Here is a 26,699-nt window from a genome sequence, read left to right as displayed (position 1 = left end):
AGTTAATCTTGTTTTAAATACAGTATAAATATAGAAAGCAACTGTTGACAGAATAAATCAATCCTCAGATTGGCTCGCTGGGTTAGAATGAATACACACGTGCTTAAATGCACACACGTTGTATATATATATGTGTATATATAAATATGTATTTATATTAAAGCTTTAACATATATGAGCCGGTATCTGACGGCGGCGACACGCTGTAATGACGTCACTTACCGGATGAAGCGGTCCAAACAATCCGGAAGAAGAGTCACTGTGACGGGACTGCTGTCTGCGCCGCTGCATAACGTCAGTGTTTCAGGACTGATGCTGTTTATCGTGTAACTTTATCTGATGATGTTGTCGAATAACAAACAAACGTAGCGGCTGAATCGGAGGCTGGTCGCTGTCGTGCTGAGTTCAGCTTCGTGTTGTTAGAGTCAAAGTTCATGTGAACAGCTCAGACTGGTCCAGAGGCATCATGGGCAATGGGATGAATAAGGTAAGCTCTGCTCGTGCTGCTTTACTTGTCGGTGTTGTGGTGTTGTATTGTTGTTGTGTTGTTGTTCAGTGGTAAAAGTGTGTGTGTGTGTTGTCCGCCTGACTCATCTGCGTCCATCCCGTCACGTGTTTTGATCTGCCTCTCTGATCCTGACACTATCTCAACACTGTCAATGTTTCCATAATGTGTAAACAGCTCAAAACAAGACTTGTGCTGCTTCAAGCATTAAGTTTCAAACTAGTTATGGAAGCTGACAAGACCAGATTTTTTCACAGTGCCCATGAGCAAGGCACTGAATCCATCATGTGCTGTTGCTGATCCTGACCTCTGACCTTTGGTTGAGGGGCTCATTTAACTTTGCTCCAAGGATCAAATCAATTAGATAAACACACCATTGTTGAGACATTATTTAATCATTGTACTATCAGCCCACTCATGGTGATGGTGACCATGCACAATGACACAGATGCCCAGTCTATTAGTACGGAAATAAAGTGAAACCATGTTTTGTGAAAACACTGGTTTAGCAGCATTTTATTTTGAAACCATGCACTTAAGAAAGACCAGAGAAGTTCACATTAAACAGACTTTGCATTAGCAGATAAATTGTTCATCTGTACTGTACTTTTCATGTTTCCATTTATATTTTTAGACAACTGCTGCCTCATAGTGCTAGTACAAACAGAGAAGAGGTTTCTGGCACAATTCACCTACGTCTAACAAGCACAGAGAACTTTCTCTTTAAAAACCCCTGTAGTACATTATGGTTTGACTAGGTCTGGTCAATATAGCCAAAAATGTTTTGTCAGTTTCAATATGACAAAGTTCCAACATATATTGATATATTGCGTATGCACTGTGTAAGCAGAGTGACGAGGTATAACACATAATTGTTAAAAAATAATAATAATTCAAATCTGTCAATATCGATTAATATCACAATAAATGTCACGTTATTATTTCCTACACATTGTTGCTCCTGGGTGAAGGTTGTCAATTTAAACTTCTTTATGAGCAGAGAATGATCAACAGATAAATATTTAACAAATCTGAGGTGGAAGAGTTAAGTGTTACACCTCCTCACTGTGTTGACACAATGCATCAGTATTATATTAATATATATTGTGCTTCTGTTTTATTGCTATTGATACAAATTATATTATTTAATTATTTATATGACTTTATTGCCTAGGCCGATGTTGGAGACCGAATGCTAAACACATAAATGCATTGGTCTGACAATATAGGTCTATACTGTAAGTGTCGCTGGAGTTTTGACCTCTCGTAGTACTACTACCTACGTTCTAACACTCAGTGGCTGCTCCCTGCTCGTCACTTTTGTACCGATAATCACACATCGCTGCTTCGGGCCTTGTATGGCTGCAGCTGATGCTTCATTTGCTGGTACTTGGTTCTTAAGCCATAAGCCTTAAATCCAATCTGGCTCAACCCACCACCCTTTGCTGCTTTCATGTGAAGTGTTTGATGCTGGACTGTATTGAATATCTAACCCGCGAACCCAAGATGTCTGTGACTGCTGCTTCACAGGTTGTTGACGGACTCTACCTGGGGAATATAAGAGGTAAGACAAACATGGAGTGAATTGATTTGGTGTTCCTATATGTGATAGAATCAGAAGAGCAGGGTTAGGCCAGGCTTTCTGTCCAAAAGGCACAAGGTCACTATAATAGGGCACAAATGCATGAAGGAATGAGTGGTGGATTATAGCAACCTGAGTTATTTGGGTATTTTAAACCTTGCATTTCGTGAAGGTTTCAATTTAAATGCTGTGCCTTATACAGTATTTAGGTTTTAAGCCATGACACATCTGATTAAAAAAGTTGTTCTTCTGTTCTGTCCCATAAAATAACAGCCAACAGTTGTTGGTGTTTTCTTTCCCTGGCTGGTAACAGCCCCCTCCCACTTAATGTGGCATGTGCACCTTTCTATCTTTAGTTGCCATGATGATGGCTCCACACGATGTAACAAGCATTTTGGTTATGAATAGTTTAAGTGACAGGAGCAAGTGACCACAGGATAAACTGTACCAAACCATGATGCAGGACAGTAAACAGCTGACTGGCCGGCCTCTGCAGCCACTTACAGCATAACTGGTCTGAGTGAGTGGTGTGAAATTCACTGATTATTCCTTTCTCTCCTTGTCGCAGATTCAGAAAACAGGGAGAGTCTGTCGAAGAATGGCATCACCCACATCCTGTCTGTGTACAACAATGCCAAACCTGTGTTTGAGGTAAGTGGACTATCCAGGTTGGCCTGCATTTTGTGACATGCTGAGACCATCCACGCCTCTTTAATATTGTGATGTGTCCTGTCAGCCAGCAGGGGGTGGTGATGAGTTACGGTTGGAGCAGGGGATTTTTGTGGCTGAGCAGGAGAAGTTATTTATTTATTTAGCTTCTTTGTTGTCACTTATTTTGTGAAAGTTTTGAAAATGCACGGAAAGTGTTGTACAATGACAATAAAAGGCATTCTTTTCTATTCTATTCTATTCTATTAAATGCTCAGTAATAAGCATGTTTCGAGACAGGCAAAAATAAAACCAGAAATAATTTGAAGAATCTTTAGCTATAACGTCTTAGTTCAGACTGACTACTACAGACACATATACATTTATTCTACATATACATATACATGTACATATACATATATATGAGATGACAGTGGTTGATTTCAAAGGGCTTTGCTCTCCACTGTGTATTAGGTAGAATCCACTACATGTCTTTCATTGTAGGAAAATATCTTTTACTCTGTGTTTATTAGAATTAAGTTAAACCCCAGAAAACATTCATATTAGACTGCCACAGTACTTACAAACGCCTGTTATCCTGTTACTATTTAGATTTAGTTAAGAATTTGCTCCGTGTGCCAGTCTTTGAGGAACTACGGCTCACTTTAGATTTGAGTGACAGATGTTCATCTGTAAAAATAGGCCATGATTTTTGCCTGTATTATAAATGTAGGTAAGAATCACAGGTAAATGCAGATTAAGACTGGGTGAAATGGCCAAACATTTAATCCAATTTTCATATCAGTCAGTATGTAAGTAAGTTTTATTATTATTTTAAGTAGTTTACAGACTGATTTTTGCTCCTGAATGAAGGTTGTGGTTTTAAACTCGTCTTTATAAACAGAGATAGACAAACACTTGATAAACAGAAAAACATTCTACAATATGAGCTAGATCAATTATGTGTTATACCTCGTCACTCTGCTTACACAATGCATAAGCAATATATCAATATATGTTGGAACTTTGTCATATTGAAACTGACAAAAATTATACTGTGATAATTATTGACATTGTTTTATTGCCCGGCCTTAATTCAGAAATAACATGCATGGTCTGTGTCTGGTTTCAGCTGTGATAATGTTTTTCATGTATGTTTTACAGGACATGACATATCTTTGTATTCATGCAGCAGATGCTTCCAGCCAGAACCTGTGAGTAACACACACACACACACACGGATATAAAATGTCCTGTATGAGTCATGCAGTATGGTTTCAACACCAATACCCACCGGATTGTGTTCCCTGGGTGTGACACACACACAAACCGTTACTAAGATTATATGATTTTTTTTTTTAAAGAGTTTTAACAGAAAATTGACTTGAAAGATTTTATTTTCTGCAGGATTCCAGTTGGTTGTTTTTAGACATTTATCACTGAATTTTAAGCTGTATATTAGAGGGCAAAGTGACCAGGAGCTCATAAATTCTCATGACTTAGAAGTAGACCCCACAGTATTTAATTAACCCTGTGACATTCATAAATATTGAGCACCAAAAGTTTTTATTTTCTGTGTTGTCTATGTAGTACTTGTGTGTGTTTGAGAAGGAGATGCAGAGAAAAAGTGTGTGTGTTTGATGAGTCTTTGTTCGTAAGGAGGCAGACTCTGTGTTGAAAGAGGGACGAGTTGGTCACTAACATTAGTCACAGCGTGTCAATTTTGATGAAGGATCTTTGACCTCACGCAACCCTAGCTGTAGTAATTCTGGATTAAGCAGTTGTCACGGACTATAGGCACGAAACAGAAGCGACAGTCACAGGTTGCAGTTTTGAGCATTAATGTCATGGCTTGAGACTCCTGTAGATGTGCATCCTCTACTGGTTGGTTAGGGTCCCTGCACTGACAGAGGTGGGATTGTGGAGGGTGGGCGTAAATCCCAAATGCATTATACTCTTGTTGACAGGTGAAAAGCTGCTGTTGACTTTATACATGTTTACTGGAAGCACATTGCCCTCTCTACCATCCACAGGTCCATGTCTGCAGTGCCGAGGACTGTAGAATAAGGGGATTGATCATGCTTGAATGGGGATCATCAATTAACCTGCTTAAAACAAGTAGACAAAGTTGTGACTCTCTGGTTGAATGCAGGCTGGAACCTGATTCTTGGTGTCAAAACGTTAATTAAGAAACCAGTCGACCCTGACCAGAACAATTAAGAATGTACAGAGTTGCTTTTAGACTATTACTGTAGAGTTTTATATATATATATATATATATGTCTATACACAAAATGTTGTTTTTTTTAGCCTAAATTCTGAGCTCTAACTCTGCAGGTTGTGACTTTGTGCTCTGCAGTCATTGAAGTTGCTGTTGCTTTAGCTTTAAAAAAGAAAATGGAGCAGAGTGAAAGTGAATGTGAACGGAGGTTTAGCGTTTGGTTGGATATTGCTGATTGGGTTGGTTGGAGGTGTTTGACCTCCACTGTTGCAATCAAGCGTCTCTCCCTCAGGCAGCACAGGAAGGAAACTTTAGTGTGACATCTGGCTGTTGGCCCCGACCACCCAGAGCTTTAATAAACCCCTTCTGTCACAATCACTGGTCTGACTGATAGGAGTGGTGAGGCCAACTGCCGCCACACCATGCTCGCCACCACCTAGGGGCCCCTATGACCAGCTCCGATGGCCCCTCCCCTGTGTACGGTCCAAAAGCAGGGATGGTCTTTCCTACAAAGTTTTTTTTGGAGCAACTGTAGCAGTTGGAAGTTGTGTAAAAGAACTATAAATATGATGGATGTGAGGAAGTCGGGGCCATTTATGTAGCCCACAGTTACTGCCTCAATTGGCTTTATCACTTACATATTAGTAACAATAGAAAGAAATGTAAAATGACAGCTAACCTTAGACCTTTACAAGAACAAGGACAAGCTCACAAAACCTTATTATATTAAATGAAAGGTCCCAATCTTAAAGCTTCAGTGTGTAGAATTTAGTGACATCTAGTGGTGGAGTTGCATGTTGCAGCTGAAGACCCCTCACCTCACCCTCACTTTTCAAACATGAAAGAGAACCTGATGTAGCCTTCAGGTTTCATAAAAACCTCCGTATAAGTCCCGCTCCCAGCGTAAATATAAAGTTTTCAAATATAAAGGGTCCATTCTAGGATAAAGAAAACAACAATTGTACAATTTAGATGAAACACACTCGTGAAAACATCACTAGGATTATTTTATATTCAATTTCTGCCAATTGTTCCCTTTCACCTAAATCTTACACACTCAGAGTTATCGCCCACTGTCAGGCTTACAGTGGGCGATAACTCTGAGTGGCGTAATAAAGGTGAAATGGAGGGAGGGCCAGGGTGAACACTCCTGAAAAGTGTGCTATGGGTTATTTGCACGTTGTGCACACTGCACTGCATAAATATGCACATCAAACACTTCCAAAGCTAAAGTCAGTAGAGCATACATCCTCCAAGGCTTAACAGTCTCCTTACGAAACCACATTTACATAAAATACCCTATATCTCACAATGTTAAAGAAAGTGACAAAAATCCTGGATCGACCAGTTATCCACATCCACACCAAATTTGAATGGTTCCTCTGTGACGCATTCTAGATCTCATACCAAGTTTCATGGAAATCGGTTCTGTAGTTTTTGCGTAATAACATACTTAATGATAGTCTACTTGGCCAAGAGAATGAGATGTGCATGAGTGCAAGGACCCTGCATGTTAAACACAATTAACTGGATGTACTGTAGGTCAAACTAACTGTAGGTTATTATTTAGTTTTTTTTCCTCAACTGGTCAAAACCTCAAAACTTTGTCACATGGTAATTTTTTGGCATATTAAACAAGTTTGCCGGAAACCTCTGTGCTAGAGAAGCACAGAGGTTAAAAGTGCTGAGGAGACATCTTTTGAAGAGGAGTTTGGATCTCAGGAAGGAGTAAAAAAGAAAAGTGGCAGTCAATCTATTTTAGCCCCTGTCTGTTATTCTGTCTGCTGTTGAGTAACCAGCATCTGCTCCTCAGGAGACGGTGCTATCAGCCACACAGCTCTTGATTATGCAAAACACCATCAGTGCTTCCTGACACTGCAAGAGGAGATTTGAGGAGCAGTTGCACTATGTTGTGTTAAAGATTTACATTCTGAGGATTTGTGTGATCTTGTATCATAAGCACCTCTTGTTATGTTGTTAAAAAAGGTTCAAATTATTCACTTTTTAGTTTTGAGACACAGACTTGATGAATGCTGGACCGAAAAAGACGAGCATGTGTACTTCCCTTGTCTGTAACTACTGTCTGTGCTCTGGTCTACCACAAACCCTTTGTTTGAGCAGACCAGACCTTTTTTCTCACATGATTAGTTGGAGTGGTGGAAAGACAAATCACTACTCTCCGGTACATCTTTTTCTTAGGGCTAATAAAAATCCATCAAAACTAACTTTCTCATTCTGAGACTAATGTCAACATTTACCTGTAGTTTCGACAGTCAAAATCACAACTGCACATCATAGTTTCGGCAAAACTGTTTGTAAGACGAAGTTAGGGCCCCAAGTTTCAATTCGAGGTGTTCTTTCTCATATCCTATTATGTGTACTCTATTTTTACCTTTTCAGCCATGACACCACTCTGCCTAGTCAAAAACAAACTACTTTCCTGAGCCAAAAATACGGATGTTATACTGAATTCAAAGCTTTTGTCTTTATATTCCATAATATACACCACAGAATCATGTGTGCTATATTTTCTTTTCAGATCACAGCATTTTAAAAGGTGCATCAGCTTCATCCACGAATGTCGCCTGAACGGTGGATCTTGTCTCGTTCACTGGTAGGTTTTTATCCAACGCTGTAACCAGCTCCTTGTTGAAAGTGTGCCAATTCATATTGACTGTGCATGTAAGCCTTCAACTGTGAGAAGCATTCAGCATTCATTACCTGTCGTTTACCTGGAAGAAAAATGGTGTTATGGACCCAGCAGCTTTATGCCAATGACCAAACTGATCAAGTGTCCCATGTGTTGCTGTAGTCTGGCAGGTGTATCCCGCAGCACTACCATGGTGGTGGCCTACCTGATGACTGTCACACACTGCAGCTGGGATGAGTGTCTGTCTGCAGTCAAGGCCGTTCGCTCTATTGTCGGCCCAAACTACGGCTTCCAGCAGCAGCTGCAGGAGTACCAGCAGACGCAAGTCTTAGAGGTACACACACGCTAACACACAGAGGACCACTGACATGATGAATTCATTCACAGGCTGGGGGGGGCACTATGATATGACGTCCTCCCCCTCTTCTCCAGGTTGATGTATTCTGTGAGCAGTAATACACAAGAGAGCAGGAAGATCAGTTAGACTCACTGTGTCTTTTCTCGCTTGTGTTTTCATGATCCAACGTAGTTTGGAGATACTGGAGATATCGTGTAGTATGTGACCCACTGTCACTGTCATATAGTATGAACTCACAACTACTGCAAGACCCCTGATCACAAGACAACAAAAATTTTAATGTGAACTGCACAGGGATGCGACAACTTTGAAAGTTGTGTAGTCTGAACTCAAATAATACAAACATTTAAATTAACAATTTTCAAACCCCAAAATTTAAAACATAGAAAAATACTGAAGGGAAAGAGCTTAGACAACGAGCATGACATTTTGAGGGTATGATATATGTCATCCTCAGAATACACTTGACTCATATAATGATAATTACATAAATGAAAAGTCTCAGACATCAGAAATTAGGGCACATGCCCCCCCCCTAAGCCAATGGATGCAACGCCACAGAACAAACACACAATACCCTCAGGAAACATTCAGACCCTTTTTTGCCACTGGTTTCTAGCTGTAGCTCTACATCACTTCAGTGCACAAATGCATTTTTGTGTTATGTGCTGTTTTGGTGATTTGCTGAGGAATTCACAGGATGTGTGCCTCCCGCTCCACATGCAGTGCGTGGTTAACCTCTCTACCGTTAATTGTGGTTCTCTTGTTGTCATGGAATGTGAGATACCTGACAGGTGGACTGTCTCGTGTATGTTTTCATTAATGTTTGTATATGTGTAATTACTGTCGAGGTAAATAAACAGTAGATCATCATTTCTGTGATGGCTGTGTGGAAACTGCTGAGTTTCACAGCATGAGCCCAAAACGTAACAGCAGCAGAGCGCATCACATCTCACATCTCACAGGGAGATGGTTTGAAAGAAAGGTTGTATATCAGATGATACATTAATAAGAACATAGCACTGATCTGTAATTTATTCGTGTAAGGTTCATATTATTAATTTGAATGATGTCGGAAGATTAAATAATTAGATCAAAATCTGAGCACAGAGCAAGGGGTCCTAATCTTATACTATTATTTATCAGGGGGCACTTTTGTGAGGATATGTACACATGTAGGTTTCTGGTATTTGACAGGTGAGGAGCCTTTTGTGTACATAATGCGTGGTCCTGCCTTATAACACTCATACTTTTGGTTTGTCTACTTCCACTTTGAAGAATGTCACCACTTATAGGAAATATTAAGTGGCTTCATGGTTTTAGTTCCATTCTGGTTTGGAGAATGTTTTCACAAAGAGAAAAGATCAAGCAGTGTAATTGAGTATATGACAGGTACACATGCTTGTATTAAAAATGCTGGTTTAAACCTTAAAGACATTATTTTTCGAGTTATCAGAAGACTTGCTGCAGTTTTCATGTATTTATTGTATTTTCACACTTTAAGGAGTGAGTCAATTACTTTTTGGATTTTATTTCGAGTCATTGTCTATACAGCATTTTGCCATTGAGAGGATGTGTTGTATATGAACACATTGTAGGCAGCTGTTCACAGCTGTTAAAATGTTGCAGCGTTGTAGTTACTTGAAGGCCCCCTGTGCGTGATTTCATTACGATGGCACTTGTCTAACCATTGACTAGAGAAGGGGAACTGCAGGGGGTTTGCTGGGATTGCATCAGGTTGGTACTGCTCATCACGTGTTTCACATTACTGTCAGCACCTTGCAACATAACATGACTGAAACAACTGCTTGTTGCTTGTAGATCTTGCAGTGATTTCGAGGATTTTAAGGGAAAGCTGTATGTTGTATGTTGAATTTGAGTTTTTTTCACATAAGCTTCAAATAGGGAGGAAGGAATCCTTAAAGGGCCCATATTGTGTAAAATAATTTTTGTGGGCTTTTACTATGCGTAATTACTTGAACGGGGTCAGTAGGTAGCCTCAAGGTAGAGCAGACATGTTGCTGAGCTAGCAGCTTGTTAGCTACCACAGGCTAACCACAACAAACAACACTGAAGAAACACTGCAGCGTGGAGGGATCCAAGGAAGAGAATGTGTTCGTGCACATTCCTCCTAAGAACGTTACTGTTAAAAACCAGCGGTTACGCTTTATTGCTTCTGATGTGCTGTGTTTCACCACAGTCTCTCAACCTACAGCAACTCTTCAAGGATACAGTTGTTACTCCGTAGTAACGTAGACGTTACTCTGGACTGAACCTCCTTTGTGAAACTCCATATTGAAACTCGGAACTGTAATTCGGGACTTACTCCTACATTGGCCTACTGTCCTGCTAAAACTTGAACAAACATGAGGACGGTGTAACTGACCGTTCAGAAACATCCTGTTGTAACCAACTGAGAATATGTGGCTGGTCTCTATTATAATAATAATAATAATACATTTTATTTATAGGCGCCTTTCAGAGCACTCAAGGTGCAGATAACATGGCAGATAAAAAACACAACATAAGAAACAACGTATCAAAAACATCAAAAACATCAAAAAATGAAATGAACAGTGAATAAAAAAAAAATATATATATATATATAGCTATAGCTGTATCCAAACATAACAACGTGACTTTCAGCTGTGTTTACCAGTGAGATCGTCAATGTGCCAGAATGAGATGAATGAGAGTTGTGTGTTACTCAAAGTGCAGTCAGCCAATCAGAGGAGGGACTCATAAAATATTAAAGAGTCAGGCCTGTTCTGTGTGCAGAGCGAGGCAGAAGAGAGGACATGGAAATACACATTGCAGCAGTTGTTTCGACTTTAAACCACTGATCTATCATCTTAGGGGTACTAATACCTCAAATAAAATCCCAGGAAGGTGTAAAATATGGGCCCTTTAAGACAACAATGTTGTTTTGTTACAAATGCAGCTGTAACTATACAGGCATTCAGAGAGCACATCCCTACGCTAAGGCTAACACCCTTTCTCCCCATGTGAAAGAAAGTGAAAGTAAATTCATGTATCCACCAGTTTATCTGGATCTGCTTAAAATTTTAACGAGTACTTCCTTCGGTCATGTCCCGCCCCGCTACAAGATTTCATGTAAGTAGTTTCTTAGTAATCCCGCAGAAAGACAGACAGACAAACAACCAACAAACAAACAGTAATGGAGATATACGCCTCACAGTAACAAAAGTGTTTACAGCTACAGTATAACATTAACAAAGTGCCTGAAATATACTACAGTGCACATCCAATCAAAAAGTTTTGTCAGTGCCAGTCTATGACTCTATCAACTCAAGCTTTTGTCTCAAGGAGTCCAACGGGACAAATCTGACAGAAAAGCCATCCTGTTTACATTTTGGTAGATTTGACATCAAGTTTAATCTTTGCATTTTCAGTCCAGCTTCATGTGGAACACTCAAACAGACTTTGTAGCTGATGACAGGATTCATTTTCTTTTTCATGACAGAATTACAGCGGTCAGCATCTTGCACAACCCCTGATATCACAGCCTTTATTGATGTGTTATCTCGATACTGTGCCTTTTGATTGATTATTCATTGTTACCGTTATCTTGATCCTATGAGTCAGTGCTGTACTATTTGGTCTCTTCAGTTGCCAGTGAGAATACAAATTTTAGTGAAATGAATGTATTACTTTCAGAGTGACTTTCACCTCACACTGTGTTTAGAAAAATAATAAGATATTGCACAAAACAATTCCTGGGCATCCTTTGTGCAATTCCTTGCTTTTTGGACCAGATGCAGTCTCTGAAAACTCTACGTTCTAGTGGGAATAAATTTAAAAATACCAAAATAATTCATATAATTTTTTAACACACAATTTATACTGCTATCGTTAAGTGTTTAACTCCACAAAACACATTAGGAGTTTCAGGGGTAAGCAACGTTGGAGCTAATTCCAATAGAATTAAAGTAAATGGTGACTGATTCTTCAAACGTACAAAAACAACAGAAAAAAACATAAACTGCCTCCATACTGCTCGTGTGGTGGCATCCAAGTCTCCATAAGCCCCGGTATTCAAATTCGACTTGAAACGTCGCAGTTACACCAAGTTAAATGTCCTCTGTGATCCTCCTCTGGAGCCGCGTTTGCGTGTGGATCACAGAGCACATTCAGGCTTAAATCATTCGAGTCGAATTTGAATGTAGGGTGACTGAATTTTGAATTTTGGTTGAACTATCCCCATAAAACTGTAACTGATCTTCACAATTCTGTGACTTGGAACCAAGGAACCTGTGAACAAAAGTGTAGAAGTTTTCCAAATGAAAACTGGAATTTATGTAACAAATGGAAACCAGCATTTTATCCAGGTGTATGGAATAAGTTGTGATCCCCACCAAAACATAACATTTTGTCCTCTGCAGCTGTAATAGCTGAATATGCCATGCTGGTGATTTTAATCCGTATTGATTTGCAGGCACTGCAATAATTTATATTTCGAAGCACCTTAATTAAACCTGGCAGTGAAATCACGCCTCACTTCAACACACGTTCAGTTGTCATTGTCATCAGCAGATTTGTTGGGACACTTTGATGTATCCTGTCAGATTATTCTGCTGCAAGTGACAACATGTTCAAGCATCTTGTCGATCAATTATGTGCCATGAATTTCAAAGATGATGAAAATACAGTAAGAAGAATGTTTTTAAAGTGCAGATTTCCTAAATGGGACGGTAAGATGAGTGAAGAGGAAAATCCTGAGTTCAAGGTGACTGTGGGAGCAGGAATGTTCGCCAAAGGCATTTCCTGACAAGTGTTTCACTAAAAACCTTCTGTCCTGCCCCCTCGTCCTGCCCCCTCATCCTATCTGCCAAGCCCAAGTGCGGAACATGTTTTCTGTTTATCGCCTCAAACTGAATATGTCGATTATTATTTCATGAAAAACAGTTTATACCGTGCTCTTGGATTAGTTGAAATTCTCACCTGACACTCACTTGTACTTAAATCTGTGAAACTGAGTAAAGTTACGGTAAAAACTCAACTCGGATCTTGTGGAATAGACCCAAGATACCAAGCACATATTATATCAATTTACAATTAAAAAGACAAACAGCTGCAATATTTATGGCCACAAAGGTGCACATACTGTACACAAGCTAAGTAGAAAAATACATAAAGAACAGGTCATTTTGGGAAATATTTCCAGCTTGAATATACCGCCAAATTGGGAGGGTGTGTATAATATAGTGGAATATTGTGGTAGTGCAGCTAAAGTTGAAGGATTGAACACTGTAATGTTATTGGATTTAACAGCATGATGTGATGTTGTTGTTTTTATACATTTTTTTTGTCCCTCCTCTCGTCCCTAGTATCGAACATGGATACAGTCCGGTTTCCGTCCCAGTCCATTCAATGACCAGGAGCAGGTGGAAGCCCTCCTGAGCCAGTACACAGAGCTGCAGGCGAGCCAGAGGAGAGGAGACGATCAGCGCTCGATAAATCGTGGTATAGCTGTCTGTTCTCTGCCGTCTGATGATCCTGAGGGCAGCAGCTGAAACACGCCAAAGTCCTCCTGCCCGGTTCTGCCTGGAAAAAGGCAACAGCTATTATTCTGTACTCAATTCCAAATCAACCCCTAAATTATAATTAGATCCAAGGCATTTGTATGAATGCCCCCTTATGAGCCAAGCTTTTTTTTAGCTTTTTACCTTTTATTTGAATCGGTCATAGTCGACTTGACGCAATGGAGGTTGATTTAGAATTGATCAACAGACTCCTTTTCACTAGCAGTACCTCCCATGCTCACTTACCTGAGCACAGCCACAATATCAGTGCTCACAGACGCCTTATTCTCAACACCTCAGCACCTTAGCCATGATGAATACACTACACTCCCATGTGGGCACATCACACCTGCAGCATTCAGCTTGGTAGCCTTAAAGATGTGACTGATTATTAATGGAGTCCTAAAGGAGCGTTCCGCCTCTAATTTGCCAGATTGACGGCATAAGATTTATGCATCCTACTGGAAGCAGCCCTATTGCTTGACATGATTGACACTGCACGTACTGATAAACTTGTGGAGTGCATACCTCCCCCAAGGCTGTAAATTCAATCAAGCTGGACCAAACTGCACACTCTCCCAGATACACTCTCATAGGAGGCAATAACCAAGTAGGATTAGATTTGCTGGCCATTTACAGAGATTACAACAACAATAAATACATTACTGTCGCACATCACTGCCATGTAATAAACAGCGTTTGTTCTCACCTAGTTAGTTACTGTTCTTGATATCAGATTACACTGGGAAGACTTTTTAAAGTAAACTGTCATGTGAAGAGCATTGGTTCCATATCTATTGTGGCTTTGTAAAGACACACACACATATGAAGAAGAAAGGTTTAAGTAATACAAAACGGGTTAAACAGAGGATCTACATGAAGCATAGCTGCATAGATCTATAACCACACTTGAAGGATCTCTGCAAGTCTTCCTGATGTTAATGAAGCTCTGATTTATCTTTTTTTTTTGTGACTAAATTGATTTGTGTTATAATTTCATGGGTACTGTCAGTTTTTTTTGTGTGTGTTTTTATGTCACGTTTGTTTTGTTTGTTTTATAATACGATGCAGTGATTGAAAAAAATACGGAAATGGGAATAAATCTGTAATAAATAACTATCAACACCATGGTATTTGTGTGTAAATAAATGAAATTAACATTTGCATGGTTAATATTGAACTTCATCTTCTCCGTAGATCAGCTGCTCGTCTCATGAGGCATCTTGATCACTGCACCTGTAATCCCAGATAATCCTGTTGAATTTTAGTCTGATTTAAATTAGATATGTGAGGTTTCTGGTTTTATTCCACAGATCACCTCGGGATGCTGCTTCAAGCTATAATCTAAATTTTAGACCTTAAAAGGTTCAAAGTGTAAACTGAAAATAGTGTGTACCAGGTCTTATTTAGGTAGTTTTTGTGGGGAAAATATTTTGGCAACATGCATAGTTTGTAATGTCTCAGTGTTTTAGTTATTTCTTAAAGATACAGATATTGGATCAAATAACACATTAGATAATATATTTACTGGAGGCTTACAAATACCATACTACTCTTTCCCTCATAAACATAATTCCAAATAAGCCCTGTGGTTTATTTTACTTTGTACTAAGGAGATGCATATAGAAAAGCTTTCAGACTGATGAAACTTATCAGAAATCTTTCTTAAAGATTTTATTTTTCAAAAATGCAACTTTCTCTCATCAAATTTAGCAGGAAATGCGCTACCTCAGGTTTCCTTGGAACTGATCTCTGAGAGGTGGTGCATTGACATCTCTGTGAATCTCCTGGTTTTGGCCTCTTAATTGCATTTGCCTTAAACTGAGATTTTCTTTATTTGCATTGCTTTATTTCTGGGGCTGCAAAGTGAATAGACTTTCTGATGCATGTCTGGTCAGGTAATAGATGTCCAGGCAGGCTAATTCCTGGCAGAGAATCCAAGAAGGTGTTCACCCTATCCCCTTATCACAAACAGAAAGCATTAGGTTAGGCTTCCTGTAAATTTAACAAAAGGTAACAGTAAGAGGAATTGCAAATTGGAATTTGAGGGCGAGACTTGTATCTGTTCTGTGTAATGCAGTCGGTACAGTTTGAATACTTACTATAATGGGCCTATTTCATTGAAGTGAGTTGCGTTGGCTAGTTTTACTTTTGTTTGTCAGATGTAGATGAACTGAGCTGATAAAAAAAACATTTAATAAATCCTGTTCCAGATTGGGATTTTTAAAACGCGAATTAAAGCTGTTAATTCCGTATATGACATTAGGCATATGTGTATCAACTAAAATATAATTCCAGGTTCACAACTAATAATAATTATTCTTGTCAATTAATCTGCAGATTGTTGTCTTCATTAATGGCCTAATAATTAGGTCTCTATTTTGTCAGTAAATGAAGAAAATGATCTGTTACTTGTTTCTAAGCCTCAAGCTGATGTGTGAAATTTGTTGTTTTGTAAATAACCCTCAATTGTCAAATGACTCTCACATCAAACGAATTCAAACAATAGGTCCCTTGAGCAGAAGTGGGAATGTTTGACATTTATAAATGAAAACTGACATTTGAGTTATAACTCAACCAACTCTTGTTTCAGCGTCAGCCCCAACAGTCCGCTACACTGTGACATTATGGTGGATAAAGTGTAAGGCTAGAATAATGAGGAGGACCCTGACAAATAACTGTAATGTGGATTTATTCATTTATGTGACCACGAGCCTTGAGAAAACAACGATGAGGTAGGTGGATAGAAAACTCCCCTCTCACTCCTAACATAAGGTATTGGTCACCACTGAACTATTATTAAGATCCCTCCACTTGATTCTTGGATCATTCTGATAATAATCACATGTAGTCGGGGACATGATCGGTGTGTAATGGAGCTTCTTCACCCTCACACACACACACACACACACACACTGCTCCTGCTCCACCTGCACAGCAACATCGCTCTGACGTGAGTGGGCTGAGTGGGCGCAGAAATCCCCCGAACACGGAGCTCAGGGTAACTTGTGACTTGCGTTTTCAGCCTCCCCACGTCTGCGCAGCGTGGGCAGCGACTTTACAACCATCGGTTCCATCAGACCATTTCTTGTAAACGCGCAGACTTAGGAGAACATCACATCCGTAGCGGGCGGGGCCGTAACGCCGCTTCAGCGCGCTCAATTGGTCAGAAGTGCGGTGTCGCCGTCGAATCACCGCTCAGCTATTTCATTCATCAAAGCGGGGCACAATAAGCTCTGTGCACATCTGTCGTCACGTCAGGATACCTCACACACACACACACACTCACAGAGAGACGAGAGCTCAGGTATTTATCAGTGACTTTACTTGTGTTTTACATTGACTGAATATGAATTATTATGAGATCTGAAAAGTGAATGTTGTTTTTTCACCCCTCTATCATCGTCATTTAGGTGCTATTAAACAGATCCAAAAACACCAAGATGTCCAACACTGGAGGCCGGAGGCTGAAGCAGTGGCTGGTGGAGCAGATCCACAGTGGTCAGTACTGTGGGCTGCAGTGGGAGGACGACAGCCACACTATGTTCCGGATTCCATGGAAACATGCGGGGAAACAGGATTACAACCAAGAAGTGGACGCATCCATCTTCAAGGTTTGACATCTCCCTTGAGCAAAGATTGATTCAACTTACATGGTGGATCTCACCTCTTTAAGTCTGCTGCTTCTGTGGTCCAAGGATAGTACGGACCTTTAACTGTCATTGTTTGATTTGTCCTGAGTATAAGACATATTTTTAATTGGTCTATAATTGATAAATTAACCTAATTTTAAAACAGTAATAAAGGTATAGTTATTTTCAAAAACTAAAAATTTAGCTTTTAGAAAGTCCACCTTTCTGTGAATTTGACAAATTCACAGAAAGTCAGACTTTCTCTCTTTCTTTTTTTTTTTTTTTCTTTCTCACAAAACTATCCTTAATATTTGTGATATTTGTGATATATCCACAGGCCTGGGCTGTGTTTAAAGGCAAGTTTAAGGAGGGGGAAAAGGCCGAGCCTGCAACATGGAAGACCAGACTCCGCTGTGCCCTCAACAAAAGTCCTGACTTTGAGGAGGTGACAGAAAGGTCTCAGCTGGACATCTCCGAGCCTTATAAAGTTTACCGCATCGTACCCGAGGAAGAGCAGAAGCGTGAGTTTTTCTGTTTTTGCGGCTCTTGGGTTCACTTTGAGTCAAAATCCAAATCCTGTCTCGATTATAATTTTCTTTGACATTTGACATTTGGTGTCTTGAGAGCCAGCATTGATCTTCTGTGACTCATCATGAGAAAACCGTGGATCATTAAGAACAGTGCAGCAGCTAAAACCTCCTGTGTTTGAACCATGAGAAGAAATCACAGTGAGTAATTCTATCACCCACAGACGGTAAAAACTCAATGATGGCCATGGCAGCTCCCACGAGCTCTGGAGATCTGACTGACTGCAGCCCTGCAGAAATAGAGGAGCTCATAAAAGAGGTGAGGCTGCTTCTCACTTCAAACATGAACTTTACCTCTCACCTCTCTCCTGCGGCACTCTTTCACTTTAGATGCACTTTGCCTTTATTGCCCCTCACCTCAGTGTTACTGTTATGTGATCACACTCCGCTGCCTCCTCCAGCACCACCCACTTCATCTCCACAGCTATGAAATGTAGAAAGGTGCTTTGTTGACATCTTTTTGTGTTGTTGTATTTTGCAGGACGAAGGCTGTAACATCCAGGCCAGTCCAGAGTACTGGTCCCAAGGCAGCATCAATGGTAATGCAGTTTGTTTCCTACCCACTCATCTCTGCCTTTGGTCTCATCTCTCAAGCACGACCGTCTTTGTGAGATTTGAGCTTTAATGTGTTTGAAAGTAACCACAGTGGAAAGCTCAGTGTTGACTGTGGGTGCTAAATAGAGGTTGTTTGCCTGTCTGTTAAATTCTGCAATGGAAGGATTGACTAACATCCTGTTGAGGTTTGCTGACTGTGGCGTTTATTTCTTTGGGAGAGAAACATTATTTCTGATGATGCAGCAGAGTAATGACATGACACTGTGGTTGTGTCTACTGTGCTAAAAAAGGCTCTTAAGTCACGTCTTCCTCTCTTAAATTCACAGCTTTCCCACTGCACCAGGACCCTTTGCCACCTGGTGTTGTCAGCTCAGGTACGTTTTATGTATTAGATCAGATCCACGATTAAGCATTGATAGTAATAATAAAAAACACATGGAGTGCAACATGCAGGGCCTAACCTTACATCTTTTACATGTTCTCCTCTCCAGCGTTCTCCCAAATGATGATCAGTTTCTACTATGGAGGGAAACCGATGCAGAACACACTGGTAACTCACCCTGAAGGCTGCAGGATTTCTCCACAGCAGCACCTGGGCCGCGGCACCCTCTACAGTTCAGACAGCATGCAGACTGTTCACTTTCCCCCTGCTGAGCTCATCGAGTACGACCGCCAGCGCCACGTTACGTGCAAGCTCCTGGGCCACGTGGAGAGAGGTGTGCTGGTCCGTTCCAACCAAGAGGGCATCTTCATCAAGAGGCTGTGCCAGAGCCGAGTCTTCTGGAGCGGGCTGGGAGAGGTGGGCTCGCCGTACAGCTCAGTGCCCTGTAAACTCGAGAGGGATGCTGTAGTCAAGATATTCGACACAGGAAGGTTTCTTCAAGGTAAGTTCTTATATATATATTTAATTATTTGAACGCTTGTAAGACTCTAAATCAATGCATGGTCTGACCACTAACTGTTTACGTGCACTGTGTGTTCCAGCTGTACAGCTGTACCAGGAGGGTCAGTTTCCTGCTCCTGATCCGACAGTGACTCTGTGTTTTGGAGAAGAGCTCCACAATCTCAACAATGCCAAAAGCAAACTGCTCATTGTGCAGGTAAGACCAGTCAAGACGTAACATGTGTCTCACTCAATTCATTTTCTTCCACCTGGATATTGGAGTCTCGACACCTTCTCAAAGCAAACACCTCTGTGTCTTCTCTCCCGTTGCAGATCACTGCGGTGAACTGCCAGCACCTGCTGGAGGCCGTGAACATGCGTCGCTCACAGCCTTACTGCAACAACCCGAACCTGGACCTGTCTGATGCTGCGACCAATGAGCAGATGGCCCACATCTATCAGGACCTGTGCAGCTACAGTGGACCCCAGAGACCAGCCTGCTACAGGGAGAACATGCCGATCACTGCCTGAGCTGTGAGCAGTCATACACCTGACTGGAGCTCTTCAGCATGTACCAGGCAAAATCCATTACATGTTAGGGACAGTCGTTGTTTTCCTGACACACTCACAAGTGCGGCAAAGCTCAATATTAGGATGTCCCTAATATAAGTATAGAAGTAATGTTCATATTTGTACAGTCTTCAGAAATTACACACAACTCACCTGCTGGATTAATTCAACAGATTCATTCTGTCGATTGTATTAAGAAATCTTTTATATCTTTTACTGAAAGCCTCAAAACAATTGTATGTTCTCTAAACAGCATTTTAATGTCAACTCGTGTCATTATCCTTGTTGCTGTATTTGCAGCTGAGTCATGTCCTGTATGGTGCAGCCATTTGGATGAACCCAACAAATGGACATTTTTGTCTGATATTTTTCTATTTTCATTTTTTAGTAAATATTAAATCTTTATGTACATTGATAAAAAACTGCACAGCATTTTAGATGCAATGTGGGATCATATTGCAGATAGGTTTTACTATCTGACTGTTTTATGTGAGCCTAATTTTACTTTATTTTTAATGAACTCCATTTCAAATTAAACAGTTTTTATCGAACTGAATGTGTTTGTCTTTGTATAATCATATGTATATTTTTATTATGTAATATTTTTCTAACACCATTGCCATTTCATTTATCAACACAGCATTAAAATCAATGTGTAGAGCTATGAACCTGGCTCTGCACTTATACTGTAGCAACATAACTACACAAAATATTATACTGCCATCCAGTTCATTAGGAATCCTGATAAATATTAAGGATAGGATTGGAATTTGAAAAATGTAAATGTCTGTGGGTTTAAAGAGGTTAATCTCAAATTCTGCATATATAAAATATTATTATATGAACTTAACATTTCATATTGTCTTTGATAAAAGATTTACCAAAGGCTTAATAGAAAATATTAATAGAAAAAGAAAACCGTCAGGAACATCTTAAAAAGGAGCACACTGGTTCTGTCACTTCAATGGCAATAGCAAGTAGTTTAGAGGGAACTGCTCCACCACCCAGACTGAACACTACATATTACTCCTGTGTAGGAATGATGAAACTAAAACAATGTATGAAACTAAAAGAAGGATCTTGGCTACCCGGGACAAGGAAACTCTCGGACAAGCCCCTCACCATCACTCCAGTGATGAGCTGACGCTGAATGATTGAATGAGTCAGAATGAGCCGATGACATCTCTTAGTCTTCATCATCTCTGATGTCTCATATGGTTGCTCAGTTAAAAGCATGGGGTGAAAACAACAGGGTAATGGAGCATGAATGAGAACCATTTAGAATCAATAAACAATTCTCAGTAGGTGTCAACAACTTCTACTAATAAAATGTGTCTGCCAGCCGTGACAGTGTCACCATATGAGGCCCTGCAAACACAGAATGTGATGTAATGCAATGTCACACTGTAGTAATAACTGCTCATATGACTACTGAGTAATCCTGTAATTATGTAGTGAGACGGTTGTACCTGAGAAATACCTGGACCACACACACACGCACACAGTCACACACACTCGCACACACACACACTCGCACACACACACACACACACACACACACACACACACACACACACACACACACACACACACACACACACACACACACACACACACACACAATCAGACACACACACACACACAAAGATTCGATTTCAGTTCCCCAATACAAAACACACATGTTTTCAATGGTTATTGTAAATACTTCCACACATACTGTACATGTATCACTAATAAAGGTCTAGTTCTAGATCAAATTTACCTGAATGGTTAAAATTTCTACAAAAGATTTATAAGAACAGACAGAAAAGAAAAAATGTGCCCAAATAAATGCAACAAAGTTCATTATAAAAATAAATAAATATACATCGTAATCTCCTTTAGAAAAATACTTCTCTTAGCTCGTCAGGTTAGATTAATTGTAAAGCCATCTACTAAATATTTTTGAGAAAATGTTTGGGTGCTCAATCAATGTGTTGTTGTGTTTTTCACCCATGAGAAAGTTTTAATGACTCATACAAATACTGCATAGTGAAAGAAGTCATGTGCTCCTCATATGACAGTAATTGATAAAATCGTTTACTCAAATTATTCTAAGTTAATATTTATATGAATGGTTCACTGAATAAAACCACAGGTGTGTTTGTGTGTGTGTCTGTGAGAGTGTGTGTGTGTGTGTGTGTGTGTGTGTGTGTGTGTGTGTGTGTGTGTGTGTGTGTGTGTGTGTGTGTGTGTACAGGTGTGTGTATGTGGTTATCTATATGGGGGAGTTCTAAGTTCCACAGAACAGGAACTTACTACAAAAACTGTCATAGGAAACTGACTCTAACCCCCACTCCTCAAATATGCCTGAGAATGGATGAACGTCATGTATTTACACATACAGAATATTCATCAAGGATATAATTACTGTACGTGTGAATGAGGAATCACAGGCTTGCATAATGTTTGGGTTCAGGTTGGTTTGAATAAAGGCAAACCTCAGAACAAGGAAACAAAAACAGATTTTGTTAGTTTTGTCCTAAAATTCTTGCCAAAGTTTAGACCGGTAAATAATAAAGTGGAATTTAAATATTTAAAATCTGTTTTTAAATTTTCTAAGCCTAACCCCTAACCCTAATCATTCTTTTACTTTACCGTTTTGTGATCCACTTTCAACATTTTCTGGGAGCCTAATGATTTACTTTATTGTTTTATCTTATTGTACAGTTTTTATTGATTTTCTTGCTTCAAATTTACATAAAATGTTGTTAAAGTGTATTTTGGGAAATGTGCTTATGCACTTTCTTGAGAGTTAGATAAGAACCAATCAAATCGGCTGTAGAAAATAGTTCCCAATAACTGTACTATTTACTCTTGTTTGAGAAATATTTACTTAAAAACTACAGTGCTCAGCTATTTTAATATATCATTTAACTTTTTTTCTAAAATCTAAGTCTATTATTTTAAGTGTTTAAAATGTAAGAATGAGTTTGCCGCTGAAAACCACAGACAGGGAAGGAAATCCAGAAATCTTTGAGACACGTAGTAATATATTGTTGGTTTGGGCTATTTCAACAATATAGATTAACATCCAACGTTATTTTTCTGCAGCTTGTCTCAAACCATTGTATATTTCCATTGTGGGGGACTAAATTTCTACTCTTTTCTATCACAAAAAGAAAAATATATACAAAAACAGCTTCAGCCATGTGATCTAGGGTTAGGGTTTCACATGAAAGACACTCAAATAGTTCATATTTTCAGCAAGTCAGCAGAATTATGATGTAGATTGTAAAAAATACTGTACTTCTCTCAGTTAAAACCCTTGATCACCCACTGTGATATGTGAGTGATCACACTGGTCAGCCACTTAGGTGTGAGCGTTACAGGGGGAAAGAGAATTAAACAGATCTGGGATGCTGATGGAGGAAGAAGCCCTTTTTTTTTCACAAAGATTACTTTTACTTCTTGTATTGTGTTTCTTGTAAACACTCCTATTCTTTTACTAAAGCTGTAAAAAGTAAAACTTTTCAAAATACTGTATTGTTGAACTTATTTACAGGATTTGATTTTGTCTCCCGTCCTCTGCAGGGAGTGTGACTGGAGGAGAAGGAGACACATGCTCGTGTGCAGTTTTCAATGTCTGCACTCCGGTTCTCTTTGCATTGCAAAATCTCTTTGTGGCGTCTGAGGCTTCCCACAATTAACCATTAGAGACAAGAGACAAACACAACTGATGTTGCCAACACACGGAACCATGGCCATCTGCTCCATAACGTTTCTATCGACAATGTTCACCCACAGAAATTTAAAAGAAGAAGCATGTGTTTTTCGTGAAATAGCAGCGCTTCAAGGAAATTAAGCAAAAGAGGAATAACTGCAAATTTAAAGCTTTTCCTTGAAGTTTAAAAGGAATTACTTTTTTGTCTCTTGATTTGTCTGTACTGCTGACTCCTCAGTCCTCTTAATAGTTTGGCTGTTTGCTCAGCACTGACCTTTCAGTTATGCTGTTGCTTTCCACTGCAAGATGAAAACAACACCCAGACCCCCCCCCCACACACACACACACACACACACACACACATGTTTGTACTTCTGTCTTAGTGAGGACACTCATTGACATTATACATTCCCTAACCCTAACCTTAACCATCCAAACCAAATGACTAACCCTAGACCTGACCTAGCTCCAAATCTAACCCAAAAACCAAGTCTTAATCCTCAAACAGCCCATACAAAATGGGTCTTAAAACGGTCCTCACAAAGACATAAGTACAGAAACACACACACACACACACACACACACACACACACACACACACACACACACACACACACACACACACACACACACACAGAGGCCTATACATTCATACAACCACAATCATCAATGCCGTGCCAGGGTTGCACCCAGGGCAGCTGGCCAGCGAATCACAGGACTAACATACAGAGACAAACAAACATTTACACCCACAATTGAGTGAGACAAAACATATGCAAACAACCCTCGGGTGGAAAGACGTGATTTACCCTAAGCAGGTTGTGTTGTACGAGCAGTGGCGTTAAAGGCGTTGGTGGTGTCTCTGGGGACATTGATGGTTTAGAATCAGAGCGGCTGAGATGAAAATAGTCATCTAGAGAGGAACTGGGAGAGGACTGAGGACGCTGTCAGAGAAGAGACAGGTGGACGCTGGGGCCACATCCTGGGATGCAGGGAGAAAGTCGCTTAACCACACATGTTGTGCACACACATGCACACACACACTATGGTAGCCACTGATCAAGGCTCAGATCCTCTAATCAGTATCAGTTCATGTCCTTCAAACTACACATCCCTAAGGCCTCGCACCTATGGAGGTCCTCTTCAGGGTTAACTGTTCATTTTGTCGAATGATGATCACAAAATGTCGTGACTTTAGAGATGACTGCTTTAAGTTTTAAAACAATTTATATGTTAAAGACTAGAAGACAGGTTCTCTAAAGAAATGTTGTTCTTTGGACAACCTGTCAACTCTTTAGACTTTGTTGTGACACAAATTGTGTCTTGTAACCTGAAAATTAGTATATCAATGTCTTTACTTTTCTATTTATTAGATGAGGCAATTGTCGTGGCACAAAATTACAACAAAATAAAAGCACAATTTTTCAGATAAGCCTTTCATCACATGTGACTGATCTGGTGGTGATCTACGTCAACAGTTCACATTTATCATGTTCAAAATGAACCTCGGTCAAATCAGTTAACAGGTAAAGTTATAATGAAGGAATAAACTACCTTTTGATCTCCATTGCAACAGTTAACGTGTCCACAGGCCTGGATTATGTTTCTTAACAGAAAGGGGACTCGGTTTATTGCAGTATATATTGTATCTGAATGAGGGGAAAGGGACAGCGGAGAGTTGCGTCAGTCTGTGTCCTGGTTGCGGCACTCGTTGGTGATCCCTGACCGCCTGATCTGTCTCTGGACAGGAAACACAGGAAGGAGCCAAGGAAGATGATCCAGCACACAACTTCTCCCCTGAAAAGAGGAACAGTCGTTCACACAGACCCGCTGTGAAAAACATGTGAACGGTTCAAACAATTTGTAAACTTTGGTGTATGGGAGTGAAACATGAATGGGAGGGAATCCACCCGGCCGTGGTGAGAGGAGAATAAAATGAAATCTTATATTTCAGTGCCTTGAAAGTTTTAGATCGCAGGAAACACAGCTACCTTTATCTTTTTTTTTTTTTTCAAACAACTGTTAACACACATCTCTCTGTTCTGAGTAACGAGTTAACGTTTTCAAAACTATCCACAAAGTCAGTACAACAGCAGTGTGGACAAAACTCCTTTTTCAAAGCTGTGATTGAAAATCAAAACTACTATTATTCATAACCTGTTTTCAAATGCAGCCACAATCAAAACTCTGTGTATTCACATTTAAGTTAAAACCCTCAAAACATTACTCGAGATTACTGTCAGACTGATTAGATTTGCTACATTCTGCTACAGAGGAAACATACAGGCTGAACACTTTGTAAATGTATTAGACAATGAAGTGTTTTACTAACATCTACCAGCCACAGAGAGATTTGCAGCTAATTTCACCTTTCACCTTACTCTCCATTCCACAGCAACATAAAGACATGTCAACCTTAATGTTGCTTTTAAATTTGACCAGATAGAAACAGTCAACAAATAAAATGTAAAGTGTAAAGAATGACACTGTTTTTTTGTTGGAAGAGAAACTCTGGTGCAAGTGATGATTTTAAAATATGGAAGAAGAGTGTGAAGAGTTTTTGCAAAAGTGAAGTACGGATCGTGAAATGTGAGTTAGAATTTGTAAAAAACAGATAAAACCATCCCAGTATTTACAATTCAAGGATTTACAGGCAGGGAAATTCTTAAGCTACAAGTTAGTGAGTTATAAGTAAAACCTATGCATGGTGTGATTCTGTTTCATATTCGAGTAAAACAAAACTTGTAAAAAGGTGGTGATGGATGCCGAGGTGGAGGGGAAGGCCAGGGTGGGGTGACAGTCCCTGGGGATTCGGGGCCAGGGGAACATGAGAGCATGTATTGACAGATCACAGCTCAGTGCTCGCTCTGCGTGTGTGTGTGTGTGTGTGTGTGTGTGTGTGTGTGTGTGTGTGTGTGTGTGTGTGTGTGTGTGTGTGTGTGTGTGTGTGTGTGTGTGTTTGTTTGTACATGCAAAGCACTGAGGTGACGGGATGTGGGCAGCCAGAGAGGCGATAGATGTGTTACCTGAGAAGCAGAATTACAGCTTTCTCAACACATATTGAAAAGTGACAGAAATATGAAAAATGCTTATACGCTCCATTACAATACTACTTGTGTTGCATGATCCCGTCATTTTTTGAGGCCAAGCAGAAAACACATGGCACACACTCTTCCTAAACAATCTGAATTGTATTTTTGCATCAGTTTTTGTTGATGTGTTTCTCCGTTATTGATTGAGGAACAAAATCTTGTTTCCAACT

General features: G+C 39.9%; 2 protein-coding genes across 5 annotated transcripts; both read left to right on the top strand.

The window, feature by feature from the left end:
• The first annotated feature begins 223 nt into the window (after window positions 1-223).
• dusp22a (dual specificity phosphatase 22a) lies at window positions 224-14,635 on the top strand. 2 transcript variants are annotated; one of them, XM_034581727.1, is made up of 7 exons: window positions 224-487; window positions 2,012-2,069; window positions 2,656-2,738; window positions 3,900-3,949; window positions 7,496-7,570; window positions 7,769-7,940; window positions 13,313-14,635. In XM_034581727.1, the coding sequence occupies exons 1-7, from the start codon at window positions 467-469 to the stop codon at window positions 13,496-13,498; spliced, it is 645 nt and encodes a 214-aa protein (XP_034437618.1). In that variant the 5' UTR covers window positions 224-466; the 3' UTR covers window positions 13,499-14,635. The 2 variants fall into 2 exon arrangements, with proteins under 2 accessions (XP_034437618.1, XP_034437620.1); XM_034581729.1 differs by having other exon boundaries at window positions 227-487; window positions 2,036-2,069.
• A 2,042-nt stretch (window positions 14,636-16,677) lies between these two features.
• Window positions 16,678-20,241, top strand: irf8 (interferon regulatory factor 8). 3 transcript variants are annotated; one of them, XM_034581320.1, is made up of 9 exons: window positions 16,678-16,814; window positions 16,921-17,121; window positions 17,477-17,660; window positions 17,891-17,985; window positions 18,208-18,265; window positions 18,608-18,655; window positions 18,773-19,165; window positions 19,266-19,381; window positions 19,498-20,241. In XM_034581320.1, the coding sequence occupies exons 2-9, from the start codon at window positions 16,951-16,953 to the stop codon at window positions 19,693-19,695; spliced, it is 1,263 nt and encodes a 420-aa protein (XP_034437211.1). In that variant the 5' UTR covers window positions 16,678-16,814; window positions 16,921-16,950; the 3' UTR covers window positions 19,696-20,241. The 3 variants fall into 3 exon arrangements, with proteins under 3 accessions (XP_034437211.1, XP_034437213.1, XP_034437212.1); XM_034581322.1 differs by having other exon boundaries at window positions 16,729-16,814; window positions 16,935-17,121; XM_034581321.1 differs by having other exon boundaries at window positions 16,770-16,824.
• Window positions 20,242-26,699: the final 6,458 nt, after the last annotated feature.

The sequence above is a fragment of the Hippoglossus hippoglossus genome, chromosome 3 (genome assembly GCF_009819705.1).
Source record: "Hippoglossus hippoglossus isolate fHipHip1 chromosome 3, fHipHip1.pri, whole genome shotgun sequence".
NCBI classification, from domain to species: Eukaryota; Metazoa; Chordata; class Actinopteri; order Pleuronectiformes; family Pleuronectidae; genus Hippoglossus; species Hippoglossus hippoglossus.
The sequence above is the reverse complement of the archived record's forward strand: the minus strand, read 5'-3'. Positions and strand labels throughout refer to the sequence as shown.